The sequence below is a fragment of the Psammomys obesus genome, unplaced genomic scaffold, assembly GCF_907164565.1.
Source record: "Psammomys obesus unplaced genomic scaffold, mPsaObe1.curated_primary_1811, whole genome shotgun sequence".
NCBI lineage: Eukaryota > Metazoa > Chordata > Mammalia > Rodentia > Muridae > Psammomys > Psammomys obesus.
Window position 1 is genome coordinate 19,408,338 of NW_026596040.1, and position 17,167 is coordinate 19,425,504.

At 44.1% G+C, this 17,167-nt stretch overlaps 1 protein-coding gene across 1 annotated transcript in view; it reads right to left on the minus strand.

Moving 5' to 3' along the window:
• Fbn2 (fibrillin 2) overlaps positions 1–16,750 on the minus strand; it is a 215,755-nt gene extending 199,005 nt beyond the window's left edge. The window contains exons 1-4 of the mRNA XM_055622919.1: positions 16,474–16,750; positions 15,547–15,629; positions 10,770–10,868; positions 7,671–7,766 (exon numbers count right to left, since the gene is read on the minus strand). Of these exons, the coding sequence (XP_055478894.1) occupies positions 7,671–7,766; positions 10,770–10,868; positions 15,547–15,629; positions 16,474–16,727 (532 nt within the window). The 5' untranslated portion in view covers positions 16,728–16,750. The remainder of the gene's footprint in view (positions 1–7,670; positions 7,767–10,769; positions 10,869–15,546; positions 15,630–16,473) is intronic.
• Between the last annotated feature and the right edge of the window lie 417 nt (positions 16,751–17,167).

Genomic DNA, 17,167 nt, shown 5'->3' on the forward strand with positions numbered 1-17,167 from the left:
GAGCACGGCAAGATCCTGCATTGATGCTACCAAGAAAACATAACCTCATATCCAGTGGCTTCTCTAAGAAATCACAAGCAAGTGCATTTGCTTGCTCAGATGGCGATGCTCTGACACATAGATCTTATCATCAAGCAAACACTGTAAGTTTCTTTTTAATCAGATTCATGATGATTGGATTGGTCTGGTGCTCTCAGAGTCACCTGTTCTTCTGGGACATAAGGGGCAAAATACATTCGCGTGCCCTTCAAGTGCTGTACATATCAAAAATAAGAAGCTCAGTAGGTACAGGAGTAGGCTGAAGGTGCAGCCCCCTGGCTCCTTCCTCACTCATCACCATTGTCCAGAGTGCACGGGGCGATGGCTGCTCTCCCAATCATAGCAGGAGGACATGCACTGCGGAAGAAAATGTTTTCTTCGTCTGAAAGCATCACTGTGTCAGTGACCTCAGGCTTACTTGTCACAGCCACATTCATCAAAGTCATGATGCTAAGTACTTCCTTAAGAGTCATGCCTTCTCTTTCTTCACTCATCACACATTATGTTTCTAAGTAGCACTCTGACACACCATTGCCTTGAAAAATGAGGCAGGCAAAAAGTTGGATAAATAAATAGGAAGGACAGGAAAAGAAGAGGGAAGGCCATGAGGGTTCTGGGACAGATGTGGGTGGATAAAAATGTCAAAGAGAACAAAAACTTCCCACAGATCTCTAAGGAGCATGCAATTCTTGGAATCAGTCACCAGGATTTGAAGGCTCAATTGTAAACAATTACTAGATTTGGATCTAGGATTTCCCAACTGTCCAACACATATTTTGCAGAAGGATAACTCTAATTGAATATGATTAATGAAAATGCAAAGAATCTTCTTTAAAATTATCATGTGGAAGGAAATTTGAATGAAAGCCACTTTCCCAGACATAGCCTCTTGTTACTGTACCAGCTGGGGCTGGGGAGATGGCTCAGCCAGGAATGTACTTGCTGAGTCTGAATGAGGGCCTGAGTTTGGGCGTCAGCATCCACACAAAAAGTTTAGCGCTCCCCTGCAATCCTAACACCATGGAGGTGAAGAAAAGCAGATTCCCGGAGCTCCCTGGCCATCCAGCCTAGCTAAATGGTAGCTCCAGTTTCTGTGAGACATGATCCCTCAAATTAAAACGAACTACTGAGAAAGGTACCTGACCATCTTGGCCCTCCAGACACATGTACAGCTGCAACATTCTCACCAGATCACAAAGACAAATGGGGAGAATGGGGGCCTTGAGTGGGACCTATAAGCAGGAGGCTGGCTTCTCTGAGTTCTCCAAACACAGACGGGACGACAGTGCTGAAGAAGGTTCACCTTCTCCTGCAGAGATGAACCATTTACAGTGTAACCTTAGCCTAACCTGTGTGGGTTAGGCTAATATATCCCTACTTCTTCACAGTGTGTTTTGAGGTTCAGAAAGTAGGATTATCATTCATAAAGATATTTATGAGGACATATGGCATACGTTGACACCAATTTTAAAACGAGCTAGCAAATAATTCTTATATTTCCCATTTCGAATTTCTAACACTGTGAATATTGATAAGGGTCCTGTGAACAGAAAGTTTGGGACCTACTGCACTGCCAGCCATTTGCTCCTGTGCCTGTCAATCACATAAGAGGAACAGTTATCTGGGCTTAAGATCATCCCTCCAAGTACTGCGGTTACTGATGCAACCCTGCCCTGTGCCAGCCTTCCCAGCACCTTGTCTGTTACTTTGCCAGGCATATAGGTGACTCCCGTCCTCCTTCCAGTGTTCCAACCCCACTGGTTCTCAGCATGCTTGCTCCCAACCCGTAATATTGTGAGGATTAAGTAAACCCCCACGAAAGGCCAAAGGCATAGTATAGCCTTTTTACAATCTTGGGAGGACTTTTTTGTTTTGAGAGAGGGTCTTACTTTGTAGTCTTGGCTAGCCTCAGACTCACAGAGATCTGCCTCCCTCTACTCCCAAGTTCTGGGATTAAGAGCATGCCTACCACACATGGTATCTTTTCTATACTCTTAATTACCATTTTTTGTTTGTTTTTTTTGGGCCATGGAACACATGCATGACATAGGAGACTCGATTTCCAACATCCAAAGGTTATACTAAACAGCAACAACAAAAGAGTGGCAGAAACTACAAATGGAGTACGAACACTCAAAACATAGAAGAGGACAATTTTCTTCTTTTGAGTGATGTATGATTCTTGTAAATTAATATTTCTGTAATAAAAAGTAATGGAAATATTACTCTATAGTTTAAAAACTGCTGAAGAGACACTTGCATCCATCTAAATTTCTATGCTGTAAGAAAAATTAGCCACCCAGTAATGCTTGTGTTTAGCATGGGAGCAAAGGGAAGAGCAGAGAGGAGAGTGCAGAAATTTCTCTGCACTTCTCAAGCAGAAGCTGCTGTCTAATCTGCCAGCAACAGCTGCAACAAAACAGTGCTTAGCATCAGCCTGAAAGACATGGCATGCTCAATTATCGGAAGAGCTCGGATACTTAAAGAACACGCCATGTCAGACATGTCCCGAGCAGGTGCTCTGTGCTAGGCCACAAGACAGGCTCATATTCTCATGAGACAGGCTACTGTACCACTCTACAGAGAACAAGTGCTTGGGCCCAAGTTGAGTTTGAAATTGTGGCTATGGCTTCTTCACAGACATCTCAGATAAAAAAAAAATAACGCTCTCAACCATGTTAAGATGTTTAAAAGGGGAAATAGATAAACAGCCCTGACGCGGAACAACATAAAACTGTACTGTGAGTTATCCTCCCTGGTATCGGACCTTCCTGTTCTCGTCCCATCATCTGTCCACTTTTTGTCATCCAACTTTCATAGCCCCCCTTGTCTATTATCAAAATGGTGAGGTCACCCAGGGATATAATACCAAGTCTATTCTTTTGTCTATAACATTCTAATAATTGCCTATACCTATGATTGAAATATTCCAACTAAAATTCTAATCCATATGCATCCCAATTGAGGCCTTTGTCTTGAGGACCTAAGAACCTGTCTTAAGGACCTCTGTCCTTAGATCTGTTTACACAGGCAAATCTATGTGGCAGTCCAACAGATCTATGCACCTAACACAACTATTGATCTCCATAAGCCTCTGCCCATCCATCCCCCTGCTAGAGGATCCCACATAAGGAAGTGGTATTATCACTCAGTCAGGCTCCACTGATAGTCCTGATCTGTCATTTTTTACCTTTTCTTTGTCTTTTCAACCCATCACACCTGGTCTACAAATTACTTGCAAAACACAAGTGTGGCCTGTGTTCTTACTAGTGCTTTAGCTGCCATGGTGGATTGTGTCTATCAGCTCTTCTCTGCTTCCTTCTCATCCCCCTCACCAGCAGGCTCACAGTGGCAACCATGGTGACTTTGTAAACAATGCTAATCAGGTTACATCACTTCATGTACTGGCTGGATTTATGGCAACTTGACACAAGCTATAGTTATCTTAGAGGAGGTAGTTTCTGTTGACAAAAATGCCTCCATAAAATCCAACTATGGGGAATTTTTTTAAACTAGTGATGATGGGGGAGGGACCAGTCCTTTGTGAGTGGTGCCATCCCTAGGCTGGTGTTCCAGGTTGTCCTGGGTTCTATAAGAAAGCAGGCTGAGCAAACCATGTAGAGTAAGACAGTAAACAGCATCCTTCCATGGCCTCTGCACCAGCTCCTGCCTCCAGGTTCCTGCCCCACTTGAGTTCCTGTCCTGACTTCCTGCAATGATGAACTGTGATTGGAAGCTTAAGATAAATAAACCCTTTCCTCCCCAAGTTGGTCATGGTGCTTCATTGCAGCAACAGTAATCCTAACTACGGCACTTGACTATTCAAAATTCATTGTGTTCTCATAATTCTTGAAAGACCGTTCATGTTTCTTCCCTTGGCCTATAAAGCCAAACCTTCCTCTCCAGACCTGTCACCTGCCACTGTCCTTTGTCTCTGTATTACTCCAGCCACAGAGGTTCTGTTACTGTTTTCACAGTCGGCAGAGTCTATTTTACGTCATAGCACCTTTGAACTTGCTTTTCCTTGTGTCGAGAATATTTTCCCCACAGGATCGAAAACAGATGCTATGACCTGTGCGCAGATGTGCATTCCCATTCCCTTACTGATTTCTTCTCATCTTAGATCTGCTAATGACCCAAATTTGCACTGGATTCTGCACTATTCATGGTTCTGTTGCTGTAGTAAAACAGTGACCAAAACCAACGTGGGGAGGAAACTTGCCTTTAGGTCTTCATAGTCCATGATGAGGAATAACTGGGGCAGGAACATGGAAGCAGGGACTGAAGCAGAGGCATTGAGGAATGCTGCTTACTGGATTGCTCAGCCTGCTTTCTTATACAACATAGAACCATCTGCCCTCCCCAGTCCCAAGGGGTGGCATTTCCCACAGTGATCTGGCCCCTTCACGATCAGCCATCAGTCAAAATTGCCCCACAGACTTGCCTGAAGCATCTGACGAAGGCAATTCCCCATTTGAGGTGCCCTCTTCCCTGATGAATCCAGTCTTTGTGAAGTTGACAAGAAACAGACCATGAACAGAGATTCTCACCTGTTCATTTACCCGCCAGTCCACTTCCCCACACGTGCACCTTCGCAGCCCCATGCAAAGGGAAGGACACACAGCGATTTGGCTCAATACGATGCAAGAATGCTCCCTTCCCCCTACAGCCAGGTGCCTACCCATAAGTTATTCACGGCATAGGGACCTAAGAGCTGGGCATGGGGTAAAAAGCACAGTGACCTTCCCCATGGCTTTTTCCCAAGCTTATGGAGTGGAAAATCCTCCCTATTCCTCTCTGGGAAGACAATTAGTTCCCTGTGGTGTGCCTTGCTCTGTCTCTTGCTTTAGGAGTGGCAGCATAAACTTCTACTCTCTTCAGGGAGAAATTTCTGTCTAGCCATAAGAGATCAAAGCACCCTGCTATGCAGGTGCCCAATCCCCTACTCTCCTTACTCTAATGCTAACCTTTGTGATGTTTAACTGGGAGTTTCCACCTTGCTAGTTAAGTGTGTGGGTGTTCCCCTCTCTCAGAAGAGGCCTTCATAGAGCAGCTACTTCTGAGTCTTCCTCTGATTTTTGGTCAAGTATGCAACCTTGAGTAGATAACAGTTCCCAAGTACTGTAACAGGGCTGCATTGATCATCTAGGGGATTGCTCATTTCCTGGGATGGACAAAGAATTGAATATCCTAGAAGTATAGAAAACTGAGCTTCTGAGAAAGCAAAAGTCTCTGAATGAGAGAGAACCTAAGACTGGGGGTCTGCTAAACAGCTTCTGGGCTGGGTCTTTAAAATGATTCCTTCATTTCCCCTTATTGGGCCTGTCTAGATAATGACCCCAAGAAGGTTCTGCTTGTAATGTCTCCTGTGAACAAGAATCCACTATCACAGGGACCTGCTTTTCCGGTCTATCTCTGCTTCTCCAACTCTCCCTTAGAAACACAAGCTTGTGCTCATCTTTACACAGTGGCAGAGTTCAGTGTTACAAATAAAGGAAACACCAAAACATGTATTATCTAATCATTGAGTTGGCCTATTCCTGTGTTTACCAGCATACAAACTGCCTTTAAACTGATTTATTTTCTTGATATTGTGCTACACCTTTATAGCATTGCTTGGGAAGCTACAGTTACACCCAGAAGACAATATTAAAAATAACTAGGACAACCACAATGCAATACTGCGTCATACCTATTAGAATAGTTTTCATTTAAAGAGAAAGAGAAAATACCCAGGCAAGCTGGTCCCTTCTGCATCCTGTCAGGAATAATTCCTGCAGCTGTAACAGAAAACAGTATAGCTCTCCCTCAGACACTAAACAGAGCCTCTGCATGTCCAGCAAATTGGAGTATATATCTCTGGGTATATATCCAAAAGAATGAAAACCAGGACTCAAATAGTTATGTATGCAATAGTATTTGTAGCAGCATTGCTCACAACGCCCAAAAGATGAATTAACATAAATGTTCATCAACAGATGCATAAACAGTGTCACACAACACACACACACACACACACACACACACACATACACACACACACACGACAGACAGACAGACAGACAGACAGAATTCCTGACAGTAATTTAAGAGAAAGGAGTTCTGATACATGCTACAGCCTGAATAAAACCTGAGTTTATCAGGCCAAGTAAATTGAACCAGTGGAAATAAAGGACAAATACTGTGCTTACTTTATAAAGCACCAAGAGAAATTAAAAGCATAATCTAGTATGTTGTGTATTAGAGATTGGGATGAAAAGGAAATGAGGGCAGTGGTCTCATGGGTGGGTGTAGAGCTTTGGTTTTATTGCACAGACATCCTGAAGATGGGATAGAGATGTCTGCACTGCAATGTGAATAGACTAATGCCACCGCACTGTAACTTAAAGTGTTTAAGATGATAAATGTCATGTTATCCATGTTTATCACAATCAAGAAACATTTCACTCTGCGACAAAAATAAATACCATAATTAAAATCAGATCCTCCTTCACACTTCCCATCGGTTCTTCCATGCTGGAAACAGATCGGGAGTTCTCAGGGAAGCCCCAGTACAGGGTCTAAGCTCACATGAAACATGAATGAAATGACGTGGGTGATCTTTTGAGATGTGATTCGGCCTTCTTTAATGTTTTTCATATGTACTTAAAATTATGCTATTTTTGGCTTGGCTAGGTAGTGCAGGCCTGTGTATCCCAGCTACCAGGGAGCCTGAGGCTGGATGATCACAAGTTGTAGGCCAGCTTGGGCCAGAAGGTGAGGTCAGAGACAGCCTGCATAATTTAGTTAGAGCCAGTCTCAAAGTGAAAAGTAAAAAGAGAGCTGAGGCTCTGTCCCAGCTATAGGAAGCCTGCCTATCGTGCACAAAGACTTGGACTCATGCTCAGTACTGCAAACAAAACTAACCCAACAAACAAAAGCAGTGCAATCTCTCATAAAAGTGTCGTGATTTGGTGGACATTAACCAACTGTATTCCCCAGGAATATGTCACAGGCAAGGAGCTCCAATCAGCACCCTGCTCCGAATAGGACTATCTAGTGATCAGTGTGTGATTCTCTCCAGTGAAGATTATATTTCGGGGCGTAGGAACACAGCACAGTGGTAACGTGCTTGCCTGGCATGTAAAGACCCTGATCTCAATCTCCCATGTTGGGAGTGGGTAAGACCTCTCTTCTTTCATAGTGATACCTAATCTTTTCAGATAACTTCATAGTCCTGTATTCTTGTAGTAAATATGTTTGAACAATTGGTAATTTGTGAAATTGGCTCTCAAGGGGGTTTGAATAACTCTTAAAAATTGTATATATGAGTAGGAGAAGCTACAGAGTTTTCCAATATCTTTCACTATTTTTTCAGGAACTTATCTATGTTTTGTGGCGTAAATACCCATGACAAATACCAAACTGGATAGCATGTTGCTAGTGTTCAACATCAATATTATAAAGCATAAAAAAAAAACCTACTGAGTTAGAATAATTCTTCCAGGCTAAATTATGAACTCTGACTTAGCATATTAAACTACCTCTTCCAATGGCCAGCCATACGCCTTACAAGAACTTAAGTTCTGACCAATATGAAATGGCCAGTGAGTCACAGTGTTTATAGTGAAGTTGTTGCTAAGGTTTCTTACGTTGTCCACAGTACGTCCCGATGTATCCCTTCTGGCACTGGCAGTGGTCATCAGCACAGGTTCCACCGTTCATGCACCGCACACTGCACTGCTGGACTGCAGAGAACAGCAAGAAAAAGAAAGACAGACACCAGTCACCAAGTTGTACCCATGAGCTCATGCCTCTATAAGTTACCTGTCCAATCTGATGGCAAATATTTTCCACTAATGCAGATGTTGTTGTCCAAACAAACGTTTATTGTTTGTCTTTAAGGCCACACCTGTGCATGTGCCTGTTAACATGGGTGAGTCAGTATATATTTAAAACAAACTTTGATTCCTGTGTCAAAAGAAATCACTAAAGGGTGTTAGTAGCCTAGTTTAGGGCATGTGGGTGACACTTCTGTCCACTTGGAAGTCAGGACCTATGTGTCTGCTGCCATGATGGATTGGGGTCAGTCCCCTTGGAACCTGCAAATCAGTAGGGGGACAAATAAAATCTAAGCTTCAAACACTACACAGTAATTATAAATTGCGATTAACTGTCTGGAGAAGTTTTAGTTAGGAACTTAAAACACAGCAACCAGAAAAACAACAAAACAAAACAAAACCTCTGCTGTGACATTTAGACTGATCTTTGAAGAATGAGAATCGTCCAGGCATGGGAAACAGCAAGGACCAGTTTTAGAGGGGTAAGAATCCAACAACATGAAGACCTTTCAGATCGTTTAGGGTTTCCTCCAAAGAATTGGTGTGGAAGGTATCATAGAAAGGAAGGCAAGGCCAGCAGTTAAGGTGGGGTTCATCTTATCTTTGTCCACCAAAGGGTTTAGTATCTGCGAACTGCAAATGAAAGCGAAGGGTTTCAATAAAAGTGAAGAGATTCCATTTTATTGAGTGAGCTGCTCTGTAGAAAAGGGACTTAAAGAAGTCACATGGATGGGAGTCTGGTGAAAAATGAGGATGGCTTGAACCACACGACAAGAAAAAGGTGGAGCTGAAATACACTGTCTACTAGAAGGCACGTATTTAAAGAGTTACATGGGAACAGAAAAGCCACAGTTGTGTGAGCACTGGGTGGGTGCCAGGGCCACCTGATGAGAAAGCAGCTGCAGACATAAGACTGTGGTCAGCCATGAATCAAGAGTTTCACTTTGGAAGTGAGCTCTACCTCACTTGGAATGGCCAGGTTACCTTCTGGCCTCTACATGAGTGCTCATGTGCATGTACACACACACACACACACACACACACTCATGCAAAAAATTGTTTCAGGCAGTTAATGATAAATGGAGTTAAAAAGCTGTAGCAGGTTCAAGAAGGATAAAGGTTGGCAGGGTTAGGAAAGTTCCTGGTGGAAAGGTACTAGGTATTCTCTAAAGACCAAATTAATGTGTGGATCCCCGACGGTACCAGGTACCATGTCTAGTGATCCCTGTTCAGATCTGCACATTAAGAAGCAGTATTGCATTTGGTATTTTTTTTCCTTCTCTTTTCTTTTCTTTTTGTGGGGAGGTCATAAGGGTGATAGGGTGGGCCTGGGAAATGAATGTGATCAGGGAACATTCTATGAAATGCCCAACAAGGCAATAAAAATATTATGTTGGGAATAAAAAGAAACAGTATTGCTTTGATTCATGTTTTGTTTTTTTTGCCAATGGTAGGTGGGAGGAAATCAGGAAATAGATAATGAACACACAGAGGAAGGGTCTCTGGAGGGCAGTCTAGCAAGAGGAAACGTGCTACTGAAGGTACTCAAAGTCTTTGCACATTTGCATGGTAAGTCTTAAGTCGCTGAGTAAACAGACTACTCGAAAACAATGACCCCAGAGGCTCCTGTCAGTGGTCCATCAGAAGACAGACACTGGTGTGCATCTTTTGAATCTTACTCCTGAATCAGACAGGTTCTACATCACTCTTGTCGAGGAAATACTTGTGAGGGAACTATTCAAATGTAGCAATCTTTAAGGCAGATTTAAAGCTCTTATTTAGATATTGAGCGGTTAAGTAAACAATTTCATTTCTGCTTTATCTAATGTGATCTTAAACCCTTGCACACAAGGTTAGTCTTGGACTTTGAGTCCCAACATTTTCTAAGGAGTCAAGAAAAAAAAAAGTACATTCTTATTTTATAGAATTGTTGGAAATTAATATGTGTAACAAAATATTTGGTCAGGACTTCAGTAAATATCTCTTGTCTTTTTTATCTCCTTCCCTCCCCATAGCTCAGACACAAATAGAATGAAAGCTTCAATAATTACACAAAAGGCAATGAATACAGGCTAGTGTTTTGGAGTACACATTTAGTCAGCCTTGGTCCATAGATTCAAGTCTCTGTTGCCTTGGGTGTGTGACCTGACTAGATTTTTGTCAGTTTGATACAAGCTAGAGTTACCTGGGAGAGCTGTGTCCATTTGACTGTCAATGGGTAAGTTTACAGGGCGTTTTCTTGATGGAATGTTAATGTGGAAGGGCCCAACCCACTACAGGCTCTACCACCTATGCAGGTGGTGCTGGGTGGTGAAGAAAGTAGATGAAAAGGCCATGTAAGCAAGCTGGTAGGCAGTATTCCACCATGGCCTCTGCTTCAGTCCCTGACTCCAGGTGCTTGCCGAGTCCCTGCTCTGGCTTGCCTTGGTGATGGGGTGTTACCTGGGAGTTTTAAGAGAAAACGAACCTTTTCCTCCCCCAAGTTGTCTCTGGTCATGAAGTTTATCATAGCAATAGACATCAAAGTAGCACAGTGGTTAGTTAACATGTTATTTGCGTCACTTTCCTCCTCTGCAAGATGGGATCATATCAGTATCAAACCATGCTGATGAGAGGGTTGAAATAGTGGAAATACTGCACATAGAACCTTGCACATAACGAAAGCTTGGGGAGTTAAAATTACTATGAAGAATCACTTCATGGAATCATAACAATCCCACTACTCAGACACATTTTCTGTTAGTGATTAGGCAACAGTGGAGGCACTGAGATGGTCTGAGTTCAAAATTTAACACAAGCCTGGTTAGTGAGAACAATCACCAATCCATGTCTTCTTTGAGGAGGTCAGTTGTCACTGGTTCACGGGTTTAAGGAAAACGCAGTGGATGTAGTCCCAGAGAGCTAACGTACTTGATTTTGCTCCACAGGTCGGAGATATTTGTCCGCTGGAACAAGTACACATGTTGGGACGGGAACAGAAGCCATCTCCACAGCTGTTCCTGCAAATGGCTGCAGAGAACACAACATGAGTGGGAATGAGTGACAGCACCCTTGACTGTGCTTCGTGGAATGAAAGCCATATTTTAAAGTCATAGGTCTGAAAAACTAGGGTATGAAATCAAAGTTGCAAAACGCCTGACTTTCAGTATATAATAAATCACCCACTGGAGACACGGCACTAAGTTTTACCATTTCCTTGTGATGATGTACAAACAAGTAAAACTCTTTCAAATTCTATAACACTAATTAATGCCAATTCTTTAATTGTATCATCGATACAAGTTTTGTTTTTGTTTTGTAATGAAAAACTAAAAACTTCTGAATTCAGGATTCACCAAAGGAGGAATTCTTGATCCTTAGGGAGCTGGCAGTAGGGAAGAAACCCAGAAAGACTGCACATCTTAGAGAATATAGCCTACTATGAAAGAATGTGAAAATGGTAGGAATAGACACCAGGCCCTAACGAGTTGGCCTAACGTCATGTTCCCTAAACATTCCATCCCAGCTGGCTTCTGCCCTACCCTGTCATCAATCTTTATCCCCCTTCATAATTCCTTTCCTTCCTCCAGTCTTTCTTCTGCCATATTATCAGCACAACCTAGCCCAGTCCTGCTGCTCTGAAAAGTCATTCTGACAGGGGTCGGGGTGGGGGTTAAAGTTTCCTACAACAGTGACCTCTGTGAAGAAGAGGTTCATCTGAGCCAAGAATATTAGGTCCACTGACACAGCACATACCACAGATACTCAAAACCTGCAGTCAAGTGCCTTGGAACAGGAACTCTCCCTCCCAAATTTAGTCAGGCCATTAAGGAGCTGAAAGATTTATCTCTATGTCCCCGGTTGAATTCCCTCTTTGAGCACAAAGTCTGTGTGCTAATTTGCTCTGACCCAGGATGCATGAAACAAGAGAAGGGTCTGGGAACGCCCTGAAGCTACATGTAAATGCTTAGAGCAGCATGCACACGAATCTTTTGCTGGAGAGAGATCTTAATGCTTTCAAAGAGACCCGGGACCTCAGATAGTGAGAGGAAGTCTTTACAAGATCAGACCTGTAACTGTTTTCTTTTTCTAAGTCCCCTTTTAGCCTCTGTATAATATGGACAGTGTATCAACAAGGTCTCCAGAGTGAAAATACTGTAAGAATATTATGTTCTTAAGATTTAAAATGGGGGGGGGGACAAGAAAATAGTACCCACCATAGAATACTTAAAATATATTAGTTTCTGATCACCACTATTTTTTTTTTACGACAAATGCTCATTAAAACTTAGTTTTATTTCAAGGGTCCCTTCTTAGCAGGCAGATGAATCTATGCTTCATTGAAGTGGCTCTATTTAGGTCTCAAACTAAAAGATGGTTCAAGGGGGTGGAGCTTGGACATTATCAGGCAATGAGTTGCCTGTCAAGGCTTCGGTGTGTACTGTTCACAGGCCAGGAAGAAGCAAGGCTGATGGACAAACTCCTTCCTCCCAATGCTCATTTCAGTCTGTGGTCTCATTCTAGCACCTCTATTTTAACAGAGCTGAGGAATCGGAATCGTAGCGATGTGGGAAGGAGTGGAAGGAGACAGGGACATACTAGGAGAATGGTGATGACAGGAGAACCTGCATGGACTGGTACTTAGAACATGACACATATGTCACACATATGACACAGATATGATGCTGAGTTCTCACTCTGACAATGGGCCACTGTGAGCACAGAAAACATTCAAAACATTCAAAAGTGGGTTCCACTTTCTCATTAGAAACATAAATCAAAAGGGTTATATTGGAAGGTTCTGAAATATTTTTCATTTCTCAAATGCTAAGCCAATCTCATCCCATTGTTTTCCCAATGATCAAAGCACTACTGCATAATTTCTCCATAAACAAATGCATAAGCAACCTCTTCTTCCTTTATTTCATGTTCTAAGACATTTTTTAAAGTTTTTTTTTTTTTTTTTTTTTTAAAGAAAAGCTAGAAAGTCAGTTTGGAAACAAACATGGAAATTTGAAAGTACCTCAACGGCATTTCAAGCCACAATTAAGAATAATAACAGCTGGGCACGGTGGCTCAAGCCTGTAATCTCAGCACTTGAGTGGTAGAAAGAGAGCCTGGGACTTCAAGGCCAAGCTGGCAACACAGCTAGTTCCATCCCAGCAGACTAGCTAGAGGCCCTGTCTTTAAAAACCAATAAATAAACTAATCGTAATGAAAGAGGGAACAAGCTCATAATGCATCATGCTTTTAAAATAACAGACACATTTCTTTATTGCCTTCTTGTGTGGAGCCTGGTCTCAGTCAGACTTTAAAGCTCACTCTGCACAGGGAGAATGTGGAGACATAAACAAATGAGAAAATTAATCAGTTGTCCCCATGTTATTACTATTATTTGTGAATTGCACAGGGAGAATGTGGAGACATAAACAAATGAGAAAATTAATCAGTTGTCCCCATGTTATTACTATTATTTGTGAATTGCTTCTCAGTTTATCTTTGCTTCAAAGGGAAATATAAGTCAATTCAACAAAGAAATACCATTATCAAAAAATTCTGGAAACAAAAATTCCTAGTTGTAAGTCCACAGTGTCTTTAATTTCCTTATTTCTTCACATGTGACCTTTTTAAGATGTGAAAATAGCAGAATTAATGAATTCAACGTAGCTAAACTTAGGTGAGGCTCGGCCAAGAGGAAGGAAGGGTACCACTGCCGCACGTCTGCTCTTCTGTTGAATTTATGCGCGAATTTTATGCACTCAAGCGTGTAAGTTATTTTATTATGGTGTTAATTGTAAATATTACTTAGCTATCCTTGATATAGATATCATAAATATTTCTTGGAGCTAGGAAGATAATGACACGAGTCGCCTAATGCATCCCATTAGCACCCAAATATTTCAAGTAGGAGAAATGTGGGTGACAGTAGTCACTAGGAGTTGCTCAAAGCTGATCTTCTAAAGAAGGAAATGGCATGATGACGGTCAAAGTGTTTAAAGGGGACACTCACTGGTCCATACACATAGCACTACTGCAGCTCTACTGGAAGGCTTTGCTCTCTGGAATTCCCATTCCTTAGTGATCCAATAAAACCCGACTCTACAGATTTTCAACACGTACCATAAACCTATCCTTTCTCCTCGGCTGCTCTCCAACTCAATAATGGCAGTCACATTCATTACATCTAGTGAGTCAGACTTTCCGAAGTGCCTAAGTCATTTCCAGCAGAGTGTGGCAGGTGTGTGGTGAGTGACATTAGCTGTTTCAATAGTCTAGGAGCCCCTGCTAGTGTGAGGCAGACACAGTAATGCCCCAGTGGCCTGAAAGAGTAATGCACCTTCTATAAATACTTCACATAGGACTTTCTGTGACCATCACTCTTTCTTCTTCTTCTTCTTCTTCTTCTTCTTCTTCTTCTTCTTCTTCTTCTTCTTCTTCTTCTTTAAATAAAACCAAAGACCTATACATTCATGGAGGGCCATTTTAAAGTATTTCTAAATCAATAACTTAAAAGAACACAATAGGTTTTTTTTTTTCTTGATTGCTAGTGGTTGTGGGATTTTTTTTTTTAATAGAAAGAGAAAAAAAATCTTGACAATAAAATTTCAAACTTCTGTCCTTTGAAAGAACAGAAACAGCACTTATGGTCTGTCTCAAACCCACAAAACCAATAAATACAGAGTCAGAGATGCCACTATGCCCACAGTAGCCCTGGGCTAGGGTAGCTTGCCCTCTTGCTGCTCATAATGGCATAATTATCTTTCCCCCAGAGAAGACCAAGGTCAGCCTAGAGTCAAGATGGACTGCAAACGCATGTGTTGTCTGTGACCTGGCTGTCCTCCAGAGTGGACAAATGTGTCCGGGCTACATAAACACACATGGAAAGGCATGTCGCACTTCACCCAACATGCGTATGAAAGAAGATTCCCACAGGTATTTGATCATGACACTGGAAAATAATGAGTTTGCCACTTAGAATTTGGAGACATGCATATGTACACTTTGGAATCTTAAATGCTACAACTACTAATACTAATACTGATAATAATAATAACAACCCCAACCTTTAAGTTCCGATATACAGACGTTTTCAAGGTGTTTGATTCATGTTTGAGAAACCATACTGTCCAGTGTGGAAATTCTATAAGTTTCGCTGCCCCCCACCCCGGAAGAGTCAAACAATTTAGATTAAGTCTCTTAAAAGCAAAACAAAAATTCTGTTAACTTTGGGTCAATTCAAAATCTGGGAGGCGATTACTTCTTTTAAACCTTCGCCATGTGGCTAACGAGAACTACCCGGAGATGAGCAAGAGACATAAAGGTCTAAGACTGATATTCTGATGGCCAAAGCGTGAGAGTCCGGGAGTGAGCTAGCAATACTGTGGCCTTACACGGATTTTAAAGAAAAGGTGATGCTGAGCTGTCTAGGGAATTGTTCGAACACAAAAACCTCCGTTTGCATCAGTGTGCACAAATACATGGTTAAGCAAAGCATCCGAGCATGCTAAAACCTTCATCAACGTCTTTCTCCCAGGTTTCTGTTCCTGAAGTCTTCGCTGATGCAGCTCTCCCCCCCCCCCCCCCCCCCCGAGAGCTCTCATTACCATGGCTTGTGTGACGGGTGGTTTTGTACAGGCAGCTGAGTGTTCCAGCCCTGAAGCAGAACTGAGTGTACTGCCCTCGCCTGTGTGCCCCTCCAGATACTCACGGACGATGCACTGATTCCCCCCTGGGAGCGTCTTCCATCCTGGGCAGCAATAGGAGTGGAATCTGGAACCGCACACGTTGGGCCTGCAGGGGACGAACACGGTGATACACTTGTAAAGACGGGTGCAAGCGATACAAAAACGCCTTCCTAAGCAAAGCCCACCGTGAGCAGATTTCAGGACGGCGAACAAATCAAAGCCCCACTTCAAATTCTTGGGTTTGGGGAAACAGAGGTGGAGGTACAGGGGCTAGACGCTAGAATGGGAGAGGGCCCGGAACAGCTAAACATCCCCTTTCGCCTGCCCTCCCTTGCTTGCCTTTTTAAACCGGGAAACGAGAAACACATCATTTGCTACTATTCTAGCAGCCTGATGCTGAGAACAAAAGGAACACTCTGTTCAAAAAGCCTTGCCCTGGTTCCCAAACCCATCCCTCCTTGATTAACTGTGTCTCTGGCCCCTAAATGTCAAGGAAGGCGATTCGGAAGGTGGAGCGCTGGAGCTGACTGTTAACCAGCGGCTACTCCCGCACACGTCCTCAAACAAAAGGCTCTAGAGCTGCGCCCCCGACGGTGGGGAGCGGGCAGGCTCCCGGGGCTCCTGCGCAAGGCAGACCCAGGCCCGCTTTCGGCCTGACACTGGGAACCTTTCCCAGCGCCACAGACATCGCACACGCTCTGCCATCCGCACCCAGAGGCCCGGCTCCCCACCTCCAGGCAGCCGAAGCCCCCTAGGGAGGGCTTTCCGCGGAGGAATTGAGGTTCTCGGGAGAAAGCCGAAGGAGAGCTCCAGGCGCTCTTGGGGTCATTAAGTTTCCTAGTGGAGGGAGCTGCGGCTTTACCCGTCAGCACAACAGTCAGGGAGGGCTGGGGTTGGAGGCAGGGAAGCCTAGGTCCCCGCAGGAGCCAGCCACCCCGCCGCCCACCTACCCTCGGAGGATGTCCTGCTGTCCTCGCCTGCGGACGCGACTCGCCGCTACCGCGCCCTCGTCCCGATACTCGGGTGCCCCAAAGTCACCTTCGGAGCCCGCTACGGCGGGCCGGACCTGTTGCGGGGGAGGCTGGGGCCGGAGCATCTTAGGTGGCAGAGGCTGGGGCTGGCCCCCTGTGCCCTGCGCCCAGAGCGCCACGCAACCCAGCCACACGAAGTAGGGCTGGAGACACAACCGCCGCCGTCTCCCCATCGCCGGCGCCAAGAGCGCGCGGATCGCGGCCCGTTGAGGCAGGACTATCGAAGATAAAATCCGCACGGCCGGGGGGAAAAAAAAAGTCAGGGTCTGAGCAGCCCTTCGTCAGTTCGCTGGACTGCCTTGGGTCGCCGCGTCCTGGTGGAGCTGTGTGCAGCGTCGGTCGGTTCCTGACCGGCAGCGAGCGGGGCGCGGGCTTCTAGCACAGGGGGCAGCAAGGCACGGCGGCAAGGCAGCCGGCGGCCCCGCGCGGTCCACGTTGCATCCCCCGGGCCACTGCCCCGAGCGACTCCAGGACCGCCAGCGGGTGGGGGCGGGAAATTACAAAAGTAACCCGAGCAGCGGCGGCATAAAGTTACAAAGAAAGCGGACCTCACAAGGGAAAAAAAAAAAAAAAAGAGGGAGGGAGGTGCAGAGCCTGAGCGGATTCCCGTGCG